This window comes from Pseudophryne corroboree, chromosome 2, assembly GCF_028390025.1.
Source record: "Pseudophryne corroboree isolate aPseCor3 chromosome 2, aPseCor3.hap2, whole genome shotgun sequence".
Taxonomy (NCBI): Eukaryota; Metazoa; Chordata; class Amphibia; order Anura; family Myobatrachidae; genus Pseudophryne; species Pseudophryne corroboree.
In genome coordinates, this window is record NC_086445.1 from 919,155,720 (window position 1) to 919,172,914 (window position 17,195).

At 46.2% G+C, this 17,195-nt stretch overlaps 1 protein-coding gene across 2 annotated transcripts in view; it reads left to right on the forward strand.

Moving 5' to 3' along the window:
• The window catches only part of TRIM50 (tripartite motif containing 50), an 81,230-nt gene extending 66,282 nt beyond the window's left edge, over nucleotides 1–14,948 (forward strand). For both annotated transcript variants that reach the window (XM_063956146.1, XM_063956147.1), the window contains 3 exons: nucleotides 12,187–12,209; nucleotides 12,291–12,415; nucleotides 14,328–14,948. In XM_063956146.1, the coding sequence (XP_063812216.1) occupies nucleotides 12,187–12,209; nucleotides 12,291–12,415; nucleotides 14,328–14,896 (717 nt within the window). In that variant the 3' untranslated portion in view covers nucleotides 14,897–14,948. The remainder of the gene's footprint in view (nucleotides 1–12,186; nucleotides 12,210–12,290; nucleotides 12,416–14,327) is intronic.
• Nucleotides 14,949–17,195: the final 2,247 nt, after the last annotated feature.

Here is a 17,195-nt window from a genome sequence, read left to right on the forward strand (position 1 = left end):
CCTTGTTATTATCCTGTCTCGGTTCACGCCTTGTCTCACTCTAAGACCTGGGGGCACCGGAGTTGGGCTGTCACGAACCGGTCTCTTACCTTTGCGGGTTCTGGGGTTCATCCGTTGCCAGTGCGGTTGCTCGCGGTGCTGTGCGCCCGTGTGGGGACGCGGCGTGATCGGTGGCACAGGTAATGCAGAATCTGGGAACTGTGAGTGCGGGGACCAAATGGCCTAAGGCACTGCGGTGTGTCTGCTGTATAGGAGGTGGCCATGTTGGAGACCAAATAGGTAATACAGAGCACTTGTGAAAACACCTGTGGGCAGGTGTAAGCCAATCCCGTGCTTGTGCTGCCTTTAAGTAGGCTGGGATTATGTTACTCTGGGCCAGTGCTTTGTTGTATCAACGCTGTGCTCTAGCTCTGAGCTCTCTCCGTGCATTCCTGTGTGATTCCCGTGGTCCAGATATCGCCTCCGTTCCCAGAGGTCCGTCTGCAGCCTTCACTGCTGAAAGATCCACCGGCTCTCCGCTGTGCTGTCAGTTAATTGCTCACCTACTGGAAACAGTTGAATTCCCAGAGTCTTGCATGAGGTTTACCTTGTCGGCCTACCATTCAAAGTTTGGAGGATTCCATTTCCCTCAGCTGTTCGTTTGTTCAACTCTGCATTTAACCCATTCATCACCTTGTCATCTACTACAGTTTCACAGTGATCTCCGGAACCCGCAAGTAACCCAATTCAGTACTTTATATTTTCTATGTTGTCATAACAAGGATAATTCTTCACAGTCTCTCAGTTAACTCTCAAAACTCCATTGCAAATCCTTACAGTTATTTCTTCATGTCTGCATTAAGCAGTTAAACACATTCTGCAGTTCAGCATCAAAGCTTGTTTATATTTGGACAATTCAACATTTATTCATCAGCTTGTTTTTGCATATGTTTCCATGAACATTTCTTTTATTTATTTTTGAGTTTTCTCTAGCATATTATTTCTGCCATTCCTGCAATACTTCAGTATAAAATGATGATTAACAACTAGTCATTTAACTCCTTACTGAATTGTTATCTTAATAAATATATGAAACGGAACTTCCTTCGTCCTCCCTGCTTTCTTCATACCCCAGCACCTACACCTGTGGTTGGTTCCGGGTTAACGGATTCACAAAAACACCCGAACCTGACAGTAAGCACTGGCCACATGGATCCGTCAAGTGACCAATTCGCAGGAGGCGGTGCTACGTCAGATATCCTTTCCCGTCTGGAAAACCAGGAGTCTATACAGACACAAATAGTGCAGTTTATGCAAACTATGGCAGACCGTTTAGAGACTCTTCATACAGCTATTAAAACGTCTCAAGTCCAGATTCCAACTCCGGTTGTCCCAGTTACCACTACAGCTTCTCCTGTGATGCTGCCTACGTCCCGCTTGCAGTTACCCTCTCCGAGTAAGTTTGACGGAACTCCAAAACTTTGCAGAGGATTCCTGAATCAATGCGAGATCCAGTTCGAACTGATGTCCGCCAGTTTCCCATCAGCTCGTTCTAAGGTCGCATATATTATTGCCCTCCTCTCCGGTCAGGCTCTGGAGTGGGCATCACCATTATGGGAGAGAGGTGATCCTATCCTCTCTAATTACAAAGAGTTCGTATCTTCCTTCCGGAGAATCTTTGACGAACCAGGCAGGACCACCTCAGCATCCTTGGAGATTCTCCGTCTACGTTAGGGGTGGGCAACAGGCGGCCCGCGGACCGATCGTGCCTGGCCCGCTGTGCCCCATTAGAGTGCAATGACAAGCGGCCCGACAGGCCGCTTGTCATTGCACTGTTCTCAGACGAGGCGCCGCTGAGGAAATCCCGGTCACGTCACAAGGTCAGCTGACCGGGATTTCCTCTGTTACCAAGCGCGCTGGGCGGCACGGGGGGCGGGCACTGCGCTTGGCGGCTGAGTGAGGAGAAGAAGCAGCGGCCAGCGAGCGGGAGCAAGAGGCCACATCAGCAGTGACTCCAGGCGGCATCATCGGACAGCGGGGATCGTCTGCCACTGTGACGAACAGGTAAACCCCCTGTCCTGCCAGCCCCTGGATCACTGCTTAAGCTGCCATATAGGTTTAGGGGTGGGGAGGCAGCTGAATTAAAAACTACAATATGGGTTTAGGGGAGGGAGGGGATAGGGGGGTAGGGACTGTCTGCCGTAATGTGTAAAAAAGGGTGATGCTGTCTGCCGTAATGTGTAAAAAGGGGGATGATGTCTGCCATAATGTGTAAAAACGGAGGCACTGTCTGCTGTAATGTGTAAAAAAAGGGGACGATGTCTGCCGTAATGTGTAAAAAGGGGACGCAGTCTGCCGTAATGTGTAAAAAGTGGACGCAGTCTGCCGTAATGTGTAAAAAGGGGGACAATGTCTGCCGTAATGTGTAAAAAGGGGACGCAGTCTGCCGTAATGTGTAAAAAGTGGACGCAGTCTGCCGTAATGTGTAAAAAGGGGGACAATGTCTGCCGTAATGTGTAAAAACGGGGGCGCTGTCTGCTGTAATGTGTAAAAAGGGGGATGATGTCTGCCGTAATGTGTAAAAAGTGGACGCAGTCTGCTGTAATGTGTAAAAAGGGGAACAATGTCTGCCGTAATGTGTAAAAAGGGGACGCTATCTGCCGTAATGTGTAAAAAGGGGACTCTTTTTGAGTATTTTGTGTGTGGCCCTCGAATATTCGTTGGAAGTGTTAAGCGGCCCCCCAGCTGAAATAATTGCCCACCCCTGGTCTACGTCAAGGTTTACGTCCTGTCAGTCAATATATTATTCAGTTTCGCACGTTGTCTTCAGAGTTAAACTGGAATGAGGAGGCCCTGATCGCCGTGTTTTGGAATGGACTTTCAGAGAGAATCAAGGATGATTTAACTATCCGGGATGTGCCAACTAAACTGGATGAATTGATTTCTCTCTGTAACAAACTTGACCTACGCTACAGGGAGCGATGTTTAGAGAAATCCAGGGCAGAGCGATCCAGTCCACGTTATCATCCTAGGCCTCGACAAGATTCTTCATCACAGTCTCCGGTAACGACAGAAGAACCTATGCAGATTGGGCGCTCTCGCCTCACAGAAGAGGAACGACTTTGTCGTCGACAGGGTAACCTCTGCATGTACTGTGGGTCCTCCGAACACTTAGTTAAATTCTGCAAACTCCGACCGGGAAACTCTCGCTCCTAGCTTATTCAAGAGAGGTTAAGCTAGGAGTTACTCTAGAATCACGTTCTGGGAAAGAGCCGACCTTGTCTATTCAATTAGAAGTTTCAAGTTCTACAGTGAAAGTTTCAGCTCTCCTAGATTCCGGGGCAGCCGAGAACTTCATCTCCTCAGCCTTTGTCATACGGTCTAAAGTTCAAACCATGCCTCTGGAAGCAGCAGTTGCTGTTACAGCAGTGGATGGCAGTCGAATTCCAGATGGTATAATTACTCATCGAACCGTATGTCTTAAAATGAAAGTTGGTGTGCTCCATTCCGAATACCTCTCCTTCTACGTGATTCCCAAAGCCTCTCAAGATGTGATACTTGGTTTACCTTGGCTGCAGAAACATAATCCTCAACTTAATTGGCAAACCATGGAAGTCCTTTCGTGGGGTAAATCTTGTACCAAGGACTGTTTAGCCTCAATTGTACCTCTCCGGTCAATTAGCCTTCCCGACCTACCTCCGGTGTATCAATCCTTTGCGGATGTTTTCAGTAAACAAGCAGCAGACTCTCTACCTCCTCATCGCGAATGGGACTGCCCAATTGTCCTGGTTCCGGGTAAAACACCTCCTAGGGGACGAATTTATCCGCTATCCATCCCAGAGACGCAAGCTATGTCTGATTATATACAGGAAAATCTAACCAAAGGATTTATCAGACCATCTTCTTCACCTGCAGGAGCCGGATTTTTTTCGTTAAGAAGAAGGACGGTGGGTTACGACCATGCATAGATTACCGTGGACTCAATGAGATCACTGTGAAAAACAAGTATCCATTACCCTTAATTCCAGAATTATTTGACCGGGTAAAAGGAGCTACTGTGTTTACAAAACTGGATCTCCGAGGGGCCTACAATTTAATCCGCATCCGGGCAGGGGACGAGTGGAAGACTGCTTTTAATACCCGGGATGGGCATTACGAATACCTTGTAATGCCTTTTGGTCTTTGTAATGCACCTGCAGTTTTTCAAAGCTATGTGAATGAACTTTTTCGTGATCTTCTCTACAAGTGTCTAGTAGTGTACCTGGATGATATCCTAATATTCTCTAGGGATATAAAGTCTCACCGTCACCAAGTTAAAGAGGTACTGACACGTCTGAGGAAAAATCAACTTTATTGTAAGTTAGAGAAGTGCACTTTTGAAGTATCTTCCATACCGTTCCTTGGTTACATCATTTCTGGATCAGAGCTATGTATGGATCCCGGTAAGGTACAAGCTATCCGAGATTGGTCCACTCCTACAACTCTCAAGGGGATTCAGCGATTTCTCGGCTTTGCTAACTTCTATAGGAGATTCATTAAGAATTATTCTACGTTAGCTGCTCCCATCACAGCCCTAACTCGCAAGGGAGCAAATCCTACGAACTGGTCTTCAGAAGCAATCAAAGCCTTCTCTGATTTAAAGCAAGCCTTTGTGTCAGCCCCCATTCTTCGACAGCCTGATTTGAATCGTCCCTTTCTACTAGAGGTGGATGCATCTACAGAAGCAGTAGGAGCTGTGTTATCACAAGTCTTTGAAGATAAAAAGGTCCATCCCTGCGGATATTTCTCCCGTAAGTTCCTCCCGGCCGAACGTAATTATGCAATCGGTGAGCAAGAATTACTTGCCATCAAGTTGGCATTTGAGGAGTGGAGATACCTTCTAGAAGGAGCACAACATCGCATTACAGTTTATACTGATCATAAGAATCTTCTGTATCTGCCGTCAGCTCAGTGTTTGAATCCACGACAAGCTCGATGGGCGCTTTTCTTCACACGATTTGATTTCAAGCTCACCTATCGTCCAGGGTCTCAGAACAAAAAGGCAGATGCCCTTTCCCGGTCCTTTGCTTCTTCTGAATTAAATGATGCTACCACGAATCAAGCCATTGTGAATCCTACGTCCTTTTTAATGACTCGAACCTCTCCAGTTCCTCCGCCTGGCAAGACCTTTGTCGCCACAAGTCTTCGAAAACGGCTGCTTACCTGGGCTCACTCCTCTGCCTTCATGGGTCATCCTGGGGTTCTAAAGACTCTCAAGTTTATTCAACAGTCTTATTGATGGCCACGTCTCAAAGCCGATGTCCAAGAGTTTATTGCAGCATGTCCTAAATGTACCCAACATAAGAGTCCAAGAAGTTCTCCACCAGGTTTATTACATCCATTATCCATACCCAAACAACCATGGACTCATATCTCAATGGATTTCGTGACCGATCTACCTCCATCAAAAGGGCGAAATACCATTTGGGTGATAGTGGATCGATTTTCGAAAATGGCACATTTCATTCCATTAACTGGGTTACCATCAGCCCCTTTATTAGCCAAATTGTTCATCTCTGAAATCTTCAAGTTACATGGCCTTCCTCGAGAGATCATCTCTGATCGGGGAACACAGTTTGTGGCCAAGTTTTGGAGGTCGCTTTGTTCATCTTTAAATGTCAAGTTGAACTTTTCTTCTGCATATCATCCTCAGACAGATGGACAAACTGAGAGAGTAAACCAAGACCTTGAAACATTTCTCCGGCTATATATATCGTCCTCACAGGATGACTGGGTTGACTACCTTCCATTGGCAGAATTTGCTCATAATAATCTCTTCCATTCGTCTTCAGAATCTACGCCCTTTTATATTAACTTCGGCTTTCATCCTCGTGTGCCAGAGTTCCATCCATTGCCAGCCCTAGAGGTTCCAGCAGCAGATCAAGAGCTTCAACGTCTATCCAGAATCTGGAGTTGTGTGCGTAAGTCGTTGGTCAAAACTTCCGCTCGTTATAAATCTTTTGCAGATAGAAAACGTAAAGCTGTACCGAATTACAAGGTGGGAGACCAAGTTTGGATTTCTACGCGCAATCTCAGGTTCAAAGTTCCTTCTAAGAAATTTGCTCCCAAGTTTATTGGTCCATTTCCCATTGTAAAAGTACTCAACCCTGTGTCATACAAAGTCAAGTTGCCACCGTCTTTGAGAATTCCTAACGCCTTTCATACATCTTTACTGAAGCCTTTGATTCTCAATAAGTTCCGTACTACCCAGTCCAAATCTCCTAAAGTTCACTCTTTGCAGAATGAGGAATTTGAAGTTAAAGAGATTGTGGACTCACGTTCCCGATATGGACGTTTACAGTTTCTGGTCGACTGGAAGGGTTACGGTCCGGAGGAGAGATCCTGGGTTTTCTCTGAAGATGTTCATGCTCCAAGACTGGTACAGAAATACTTCTCCAAAAATCCTGATAAGGTTCAAAGGTGTTCGGAGACCACCCGTAGAAGAGGGGGTACTGTCACGAACCGGTCTCTTACCTTTGCGGGTTCTGGGGTTCATCCGTTGCCAGTGCGGTTGCTCGCGGTGCTGTGCGCCCGTGTGGGGACGCGGCGTGATCGGTGGCACAGGTAATGCAGAATCTGGGAACTGTGAGTGCGGGGACCAAATGGCCTAAGGCACTGCGGTGTGTCTGCTGTATAGGAGGTGGCCATGTTGGAGACCAAATAGGTAATACAGAGCACTTGTGAAAACACCTGTGGGCAGGTGTAAGCCAATCCCGTGCTTGTGCTGCCTTTAAGTAGGCTGGGATTATGTTACTCTGGGCCAGTGCTTTGTTGTATCAACGCTGTGCTCTAGCTCTGAGCTCTCTCCGTGCATTCCTGTGTGATTCCCGTGGTCCAGATATCGCCTCCGTTCCCAGAGGTCCGTCTGCAGCCTTCACTGCTGAAAGATCCACCGGCTCTCCGCTGTGCTGTCAGTTAATTGCTCACCTACTGGAAACAGTTGAATTCCCAGAGTCTTGCATGAGGTTTACCTTGTCGGCCTACCATTCAAAGTTTGGAGGATTCCATTTCCCTCAGCTGTTCGTTTGTTCAACTCTGCATTTAACCCATTCATCACCTTGTCATCTACTACAGTTTCACAGTGATCTCCGGAACCCGCAAGTAACCCAATTCAGTACTTTATATTTTCTATGTTGTCATAACAAGGATAATTCTTCACAGTCTCTCAGTTAACTCTCAAAACTCCATTGCAAATCCTTAGTTATTTCTTCATGTCTGCATTAAGCAGTTAAACACATTCTGCAGTTCAGCATCAAAGCTTGTTTATATTTGGACAATTCAACATTTATTCATCAGCTTGTTTTTGCATATGTTTCCATGAACATTTCTTTTATTTATTTTTGAGTTTTCTCTAGCATATTATTTCTGCCATTCCTGCAATACTTCAGTATAAAATGATGATTAACAACTAGTCATTTAACTCCTTACTGAATTGTTATCTTAATAAATATATGAAACGGAACTTCCTTCGTCCTCCCTGCTTTCTTCATACCCCAGCACCTACACCTGTGGTTGGTTCCGGGTTAACGGATTCACAAAAACACCCGGACCTGACATGGGCAGATCTAATCCGCCCTTCAAACGCGGCTGCCGTGGGCCCGAGAAACCATAGTCATGCAGGCGTGAACTAACCACACGGGTGAAACAATGGAGGTAGGCTGCTAGGGGCTATTTCCAAACCACACCTTATTTCAGCGTCACGTTCTGGTGCTCTGGACTCACTACGCAACATCTCCCTTGTTCTGAGCACCAGGAACCTAACATTATCACCAGCCATACAACAAAAAAGAAACAAAGCTAAATAGTAGTTTTTTCTTTTTTGGTCCAGTGTCTTGTCTAGAATCCAGTCCTGTCTAGAACTCAGTGTGCAGAATCCAGTCCGGTGTTTAGAATCCAGTCCAGTCTAGAATTCAGTGTGCAGAATCCAGTCCGGTGTGCAGAATCCAGTCTTGTCTTGTCTAGTTTAAATAAAAAAAAAAGGTCCAGTCTGGTCTGGTCTTGTCTAGTCTAGTTTAGTCTTGTCTTGTCTAGTTTAATCCTCCTATGCCAACTATGCAAGCCCTGCAGGCGTCTCTCTCAGCCCTGAACTCTGCTTTCAGTGCTTTGAAACCTGAGCGACTGGAAGTTTTGCAGCAATCCTTAAAGCAACTGCAAAACCTTCTGACTAAAATTTTGCTTATCTTGCCAGAAGTCATTGAGAGTTCATCTACCTCTAAAGAGACTCTTGCTCACAATATGGTGACAAGAGAATCCTCAGGAGAGAAAAAGTTTAAAAGTTTTCTGCGGCCCAGGCTCTCAGAAGAGGAGCCTCTGCGTCACAGAAACTTAGATTTATGCCTATATTGTGGGGGTTTAGGCCACTATCTGCAGACCTGTGAGTCGCACAAGCGAAAGTGTGGTGACAAGTCCTGCCCTCTGGCCAAGTTGAGTCAGGATACAAGACCTACTCCTGTCTCTACTGTGGCAGAGGTACTTGTCACACAACCCACACTAAAAAGCACTCTGTCCATATAATTGGGGTCCTTGGGCTAGGGAGCCCCATTATAGATTCAGGAACCAAAGGAGAATGTTTCTCCCCTCTCTTGATTTTCCTGTGGAAGCAGAGTTGCAAACCCCTGGAGTGGTGCCCGATGCCCAGGGTCCTGGAGTGGTGCCCGATGCCCAGGGTCCTGGAGTGGTGCCCGATGCCCAGGGTCCTGGAGTGGTGCCCGATGCCCAGGGTCCTGGAGTGGTGCCCAATGCCCAGGGTCCTGGAGTGGTGCTCGATGCCCAGGGTCCTGGAGTGGTGCCTGATGCCCAGGGTCCTGGAGTGTTGCCCGATGCCCAGGGTCCTGGAGCGGTGCCCGATGCCCAGGGTCCTGGAGCGGTACCCGATGCCCAGGGTCCTGGAGCGGTACCCGATGCCCAGAGTCCTGGAGCGGTACCCGATGCCCAGAGTCCTGGAGCGGTACCCGATGCCCAGAGTCCTGGAGCGGTACCCGATGCCCAGAGTCCTGGAGCGGTACCCGATGCCCAGAGTCCTGGAGCGGTACCCGATGCTCTGGGTCATAGAGGGACATCGAATATTATAGCTCAGGTGTCAATACCAGAAGGGGTCTCAGAAGCTGTTACCCCAGGTAGGGACTTGAAAAGCGCAACTCCAGAGAAGGTGTCTAAAACCATAGTTCTAGAAAGGAACTCGAGAAGCAAAACCCCAGAAGGGATCTTTGAAGTAATATCCCCAAGTGGGGTCTCGAGAGACACAGCCCCAGAGAAGGGTCCAGAAGTCGCTTCCCCAGGAAAGGACTCAAGAGGCATAGCGTTAGTGGAGGTTCTGAAGGTTATAGCTTCAGTAAATGTCCCGGGAGAAGTTTCGATAATTATCGACTCAGAGAGGGAGGCTGACGGCCCGGTCCCAGAGAGGGAGGCTGATGGCCCGGTCCCAGAGAGGGAGGCTGACGGCCCTGTCCCAGAGAGGGAGGCTGACGGCCCGGTCCCAGAGAGGGAGGCTGACGGCCCGGTCCCAGAGAGGGAGGCTGACGGCCCGGTCCCAGAGAGGGAGGCTGATGGCCCGGTCCCAGAGAGGGAGGCTGACGGCCCGGTCCCAGCGGGGAGGCCACTGCCCCGGGTGGGGTTCAGAAAGTTACTGCCCCGGGTGGGGTTCAGAAAGTTACTGCCCCGGGCGGGGTTCAGAAAGTCACTACCCCGGGTGGGGTTCAGAAAGTCACTGCCCCGGGTGGGGTTCAGAAAGTCACTACCCTGGGTGGGGTTCAGATGGCCACTGCCCCAGGTGGGGTTCAGAAAGTCACTGCCCCGGTTGGGGTTCAGAAAGTCACTGCCCCGGGTGGGGTTCAGAAAGTCACTGCCCTAGGTGGGGTTCAGAAAGTCACTGCCCCAGGTGGGGTTCAGAAAGTCACTGCCCCAGGTGGGGTTCAGAAAGTCTCAGCCTCGAGTAAGGTCAGTAGTGACCAGGTTCTAGCAAAGCACTCTAGTCAGTCAGATGGGAAGGAAGCAGATCCTGACTCTGTTGATATCTCAACATCTATAATCTTTGATGGGGACTTAGTCCAATTTCTGGCGCTTTACAAACACTATTACATCATTATGTCGTCTAGACCATTTCTGGGCATAACTTCAGAGAACCTTGTGCTCTATCTGATATATTCCTTTAGAGGGGAGCCTTTTGAGTGGGCATCCAATTTAATGAAAACTGAAGATCCCATTCTTCAGGATCCCCCAGCATTCAGTTATTAAGAGATATGGTTCCAAAGAAATTGGTTCAGGTTCCTCTAGGTCACCCGTCTTATCTGCTGAGAGTTCACCGTATACTGTAAACTCGGCACAAGAGTCTCAGGCCGTTGTATTGACTGCAGTATGTGCTTTTCTGTCTTCTTATAATAGTAGTACTTTGCCTGAAAGTTCAGCTCCCAAGGTTAAGAAACCAATCTCTGATTTGAGCCCAGCCTTGCTGGGAGGTACCATCAGTTCAGACAATGTTTGGGGAATTACCTTGGTCAGACCTCAAGAACTTTGTAAAAATAAGAAGAAGAAAAAGAAATAATTATTGACTCTTGCCTTGTTAAAAAAAAAAAAAAATTTTTCCTTCCTTGTCTTGTGTCCAGTGGCCACCGTCAAGGGGGGGGCACTGTTACAAGCTGTTGCCACAGCTTGTTTCTGTTTTCTTGCCTGTTAGACCAGTGTGTCAGGTTTTTTTTTTGTATCCCTTGTTTTGGAAAGTCTGAATTTTGGGGTCCGTTGACCCCTCCTCAAGGGGGGGGGGGGGGTACTGTTATGAGCCACGGCTGTGGCTCATTCCTGTTTTGCATTTTGGTTATGTATTTTATGTTATACTTCTGTTTCTGTTCCCCGTGGGTGTCATGGGGTGTTCGGAGCCCACCCTTAAGGAGAGGGTACTGTTATGAACCACAGGTAGTGGTTCATTCCTATTTTATGTTTATAGTTGTCTTGCAGGCCAGGATTTCCCGTTGAACTGGTTTAAGAAGACTCTTGTTTGCTGCCGGTGGTGAGTCTGTGTAATTGCAGCTTGTTCCCATGTGTTCAGCCTCACCTGTCTGTTAATTGCACCTCTCAGTTGTGCAGCAGGGCAGCTGCACGACATAATTAATTAGGACTCTCTGTTATATTCTGGCTCAGTGCAATACACAGACGCTGGTGATAGTTCTTGAGTTCTGAGCTAGTTCCTGCCAGTTCCTGTGCTCCTGTCTAGCAGTGTCTGTCTAGCTGCTTCCAGTGTCGGTTCCAGTGTCGGTTCCAGTGTCGGTTTCAGTGTCGGTTCCAGTGTCGGTTCCAGTGTTTGATCCCGTGTCCTGCCGTGAAGCGTTCGTGTCCAGAAGTCCTGTGGCTTAGTCTGTGCCTGGTCGAGTATCTGGCTTCTTGGCGTCCACCACCGGTCTGTCGTTCGGGATTCTGCCTGTCCTCCGGTTCTGAGAGCCTGTGTCGGCTACATTGGGGGTTCCTGTCCGTTTGCCAGTATTTGTACCGGTTCCGTGAGTAGCGGCTTTGCCGCATCCGTCGGCCTAGGCCGCTGTATTCTTTGGTTTTATTTGTTACTGGTGTTTTGCAGAGGGTTCTGCATATGCTGTCACCGCCGGTACACAACAGTATTGTGTCGGCGTGTGGACAGCATTTCCTTTGTTGTTCTTTTCCTTTGGCGGCGTGCCGCACATATACTTAGTTTTAGGGTTGTTAGTAGCCCCTAGCCTTCTGTTTGCTTTAGTTAGAGGTCCCCTTGTTATCATCCCGTCTCCGTTTACGCCTTGTCTCACTCTAAGACCTGGGGGCATCGGAGTTGGGCAGACCTAATCCGCCCTTCAAACGCGGCTGCCGTGGGCCCAAGAAACCATAGTCACGCAGGCGTGAACTGACCACACGGGTGAAACAATGGAGGTAGGCTGCTAGGGGCTATTTCCAAACCACACCTTATTTCAGCGTCACGTTCTGGTGCTCTGGACTCACTACGCAACATCTCCCTTGTTCTGAGCACCAGGAACCTAACACCCAGCAATTGTGAAGCAGTTTTGCATACACACAAAATATATAGTCTAGCTAGATCATTAAAGTCAGCAGCAGCAGGAGCCTTCTTCGTCACTCTTTAAATGAAATCGAACAATGCTTTTCTTTCTTCCAAGATGCTTTTAACCATTTATTTATTTTTGTTTCTTTTGACAGAACTATACTGATATAACTTCCAGGTAAGTCACACACATTCACAATGTGGAGATAATGTAAATTGTAGGTGATTTTTTAAAATAATGCTGCTCTTTCTCCCTCAGCTGTCAACCACCGCTACCACGTTCTGCCGACACATCTTACACTGCCATCTTCTTTAAGCCTGGATTCCGGCAGGATGACATCAAGTTCACAGTCTGGAAACGACTGCAGCGGCGGATTCTGCCTAGTGAGGAACATGCTATGTTACACATCTGTAAAGGGGATCAGTATGAAATACCTCCAATCAAAATCCCGACAGCAATTGACCGACGGTCAAAATTCCGACAAGGTCAAAATCCCGAAATGGTCAAAATACCATAATTTAAAATACTGACAAGGTCAAAATAACGACATTTATAATGTCGACAGATCAAAAAACCAACATGAGTTTTTAATTGTTTTTTTCATGTGTATGTCAACATAAGTCAACATGGGCACCATATAAGTGTACCGCGTCCCCTCGCAGGGGCACACTATTATATTCCCTCTCCATGTACACTGGGATGGTAAATTATGAACAAGTCAGTTTCATTTAAAAAATCATGTCAACTTTTTGTCCTGTCGACATTATAAATGTCGGTATTTTGACCTTGTCTGTATTTTAAACTGTCGGGATTTTGACCGTCGGTCAATGGTTGTTGGTATTTTGATTGTCGGTAAATTGACTGCATCCCCTGTAAAGCTGTCACCATTGGGGCAGTTCAGTTCCTTGCAATATATGGCACACATTGGTGCTTATTCTGATTCAGCTGCAAAGTTGCTGTGTGTGCATTATACCGTGGAAACCAGATTTACTGCGTTATGCTAAAGGTGGTTTCCATACGGCTAATGCTAGGATCAGTGCCACTTCATACAGGAAGCCTTTCTGCCCACTGTTTATCCATCCGCAGTCCAAACCGTCTTTATTAGTACTGTACAGGCACTTGCAGCAGTCCCATGCTAGGCACAGGAGATCCATCAGAAACAGGCTTGCCTTCTCCGTACCACAAGAATAATGCTGAGCTATAGCTACTCACCCATGACACTCTATGACACTCCCATGACACACATTTCTGTCATGTATTCCCATGGATGCCGCCCACTAATGACAATGTAGTCACTTAGAGGGTTCAGGCCACACCAGGTTGTCACCCCCAGAGGAGGTGACTCCAAAATCCCAGCTCCTCTGCAGTGATCCAGGTGCTGCGGTGTGACATTCTTCTGTACACTCAGCTCCGTCACAGAGGAGGAGGGGCAGTGTAGGTACAAGTCTCCAGGGGCAGGCTAGCATCTCCGAGATTGCTGGGCATGCCCCTGGAGTGATGTAATTGAGATTCCCAGTGAGGCCATTGGCTCCTTTCAGTTAGACCACACCCCCACTTTGGGTGTAGAGGGGTTATGGAGTGCGCACTGAGTGTCACCAGACCTGGTGACGACTCTGCCAAAGCCCATTTCTTTCAAAGAGAGATAAAATGTGTAACTTCGCTTCTGCGCATGCCCAGTATGCTAATTCCTGCTATTTGTGACCGTAAAAACAGAGGTGCCTCCAACGCAGAATCAGCCCCATTTCCGATTATTATAGTAAGCAATCTACAGTATGATCCTTTTCTTGGGACCTCCAAGGGGTGCAAGGAAAAATGAGTGAAGATCAGGGGCCGCTCAAGAGGTTCAAATAGGGGTAAGCCACACCAACTGCCACCCCAAATGCTGCTAAACATTGCAGCCGTAACTCACTGGCAGTTGTCATGGCTCCCTTATATGAATTTTGGACTGTGCTGCAGACCCACCTTTGGAGCCACCACTGGTGACGATACATAATTGCTTAGTGCCTGCGTGACCATACCAAAGACACATTGCTAAGAATTACATTGTCTCATGATTATTTGACTCAGCAACGCGTGCGCACGCACACACACACACACACACACACACACACACACACAAATAAAACTCATCTGCATTCCATGCTAGTGAGTAGTTCTTGTTTCTTTAATTACTGTAGATATATTTATGTCCTTACTCTTTTACTGAAGTTCCTCCTTATTTCTGGTGGCGTTCCAGTGCAAACGCTTTCACAGCTTTCTGTTCTCCTTTTAATACTTTTCCTTTCATTTCTTTAGAGCCAGAGATTTTGAAACTAGACCCTCTCACCGCACATCCTCTGCTGGAGTTGTCCAAGGGAGATACCATGGTGCAGTGCCGATCACCTGCAAATCGTCGTGGTAGCAATCCTGAAGGCTTTGAAAATAGCAGCTGTGTTCTGGCCACACGTGGTTTTTCCACAGGCAAGCATTACTGGGAAGTGGTTGTCGGTACCAAACAAAAGTGGAGAATTGGTGTGGTCAAGGGCACAGTGAGTCGCAAGGGCAAGATGGTCCGAGCACCTGAGGCAGGAGCATGGCTCATTGGACTCAAAGAAGGACGTTTCTATGAAGCTTTCACATCTCCCAGCGTCTCCCTGCCCATCCACTCCCGCCCACAACGTATTGGCATCTTCCTTAATTATGAGAAAGGAGAGCTGATCTTCTATAATGCAGATAGCCCCGACGAGCTGATACCGTTGTATATGTTCCAGGCCGAGTTCCAAGGAAAGCTTTACCCAGTTCTAGACGTGTGCTGGCAAGAAAGGGGAACCAATCCCCAACCTCTTATATTGCCCACTACGGAAACAGTAGCCAATGACCAGTGATTGTTTTAAAAAAAAAAATAATAATAATAATAATTCACTTTACTTACTTTCACATCTTCTTTCCTTATTTGTAATTTACAAAGCAGACAGCACTTTATTTATCCTGTATAGTTCACAATTTATCCAGGTGTTAAACAGAGGACTTGTGCAGCTGGACAATGTAAAGGTTGGTTGCACTGTTGGTAAAATGTCTACAGCAACAGATCTTTTTGCTCTCCGGGTGTGACACAATCATTCACTCTTTATTTTTTTACTTACAATATGATTGTTTCTAATCAGTTTAACAATGATCTGATTACAAAGTTGTGCTTAAATTGTATATTGATAGAAAAATGCAATAGTGCCTTTGGAAACATGATTGTGCATGTGCGACCAGCTTTTTAGTGTTTGCATTTTCTATATATCTGGCTAAAAATGTAAACTACTACTGCTCCAGTCTCCTCTGCTGGTTTCTGGCATTTGTTATGGTCCTGGTTCCTAGGTTGCCTCCTTCTGTTCTCAAGTGTATATATATATATGTATACATGTATACAGGCCACTGGAATTCGGATCCCCAGTTAGGTTCCCATGGTCTTGGTCTTGGCCTGGTAGATTCTCTCAACTCCTCCCTCCAACTATATGTTTATAATAATCTTTTTGTTTTCGCCTGGGTATGTATTGCCCAAACCTGGATGGCTTTTGATCCTCCCTCTTTTCACTCATGGGTGGCTTTGGTCAGTGTTACTATTTCATATCAACGATTTATGTATCATAAGTGGAAATGTCCCCTTGACATTGACAAAGACTGGAAACTTTGGCAATCATCTATGTATGCTATTGAGCCTCCTACTCCCGACCAACCTTATTCCCCTTGGGTTGTGTCTACTTTGTGCCCCTGCCAGTCTCTTTTATCCTGTTACAGCATGGATTGCATTTTTACTCTTAACATTGCCTTTTTAAAGTACTCTCTTATTCCTCCTGATATGGGATAACTGCATTTGTACAGATACTGGGGCAGATGTATTAAGCCTGGAGACAGCATAAGGAAGTGATAAACTAGTGATATGTGCAAGGTGATAAATGCACCAGCCAGTCAGCTCCTGTCAATTTGCATATTGGAGTTGATTGGCTGGTGCGTTTATATCACATTGCCCTTATCACTGCTTTATCACTTCCTTATGCCTTCTCCAGGTTAATACATCTCCCCCAATGTTTGCTCCTTTCTGCTCTATTTATTCTAATGTGCTTTGTTATGGTCGTATTATTTTCTTATGATACTAATCAATGTATCTGCTATACAGTACTTTGTGTATTGTACTCTTGTTTATTTGTGTTTTGTTTCTGTTATTGAACACAAAAAACTTCAATAAAAATACTTGATTAAAAAAAAATTCTGCTCCCACCCTGCTCTCCTATGTTTCACTGGACAAGTCCACCTATCATTACTGAGGATGTGTGTCTTCATTGACCGAAGACATTACGTAAAACTCAGAATTGTGACAGTAGAAAAAATATTAGTTTTCATTTGTCAGTTTCATTTACAAATGTTGTATAGAAAGGAAATAGGGGGACACATTCGGGGGTTAAAGGGGCTAAGATAGCACTTGGATTACATGGCCAACTCTGGTTTGGAACAGGTCTCAGTGCAACAAGAAAAAGGAATTAATCAGAAATACGCTCAGTATAGACAAAGGAACAAAAAACACACACACACACACACACACACACACACACACACACACACACACGGGTCAATCCATAGTTACATAGTTGTTGAGGTTGAAAAAAAACAAATGTCCATCTCCTTCAACCTGTATTATACATTTTTTTTTAATATTAATTAAATGCTGTATCCTTGGATATTTTTTTCCGCTAGGAATTTATCTAATCCATTTTTAAACTTATTGATTGAGTCCACCATTACTACCGTCTCTGGCAGAGAATTCCAAATCCTTACTGCTCTTACTGTGAAGAACCCTTTTCTCTGCTGTGTATGGAATTATTTTTCTTCTAACCTCAGGGGATGTCCTCGTGTCCTATGTAGTGTTTTGTTTTTTTAATAAACAAATCATTTGATAAATCCTTGTATTGTCCCTTAATGTATTTAAAAATATTAATTAATAATAATAATAATTATTATTATTAATCCAATTAACTGCTAAGGATATAAGTTGCAGTTGCCGCGGAATGTAAATGCCAGCAACGCCACCTGAACTTGCACCCCTTGTGGCCCCTTCTAGTGCCCGCCTCACACATTTTTGCTTGCAGCCCCATAGGCTTCAGTACCGTAAGTGCAGCATACAACCACACTTACTTGCAC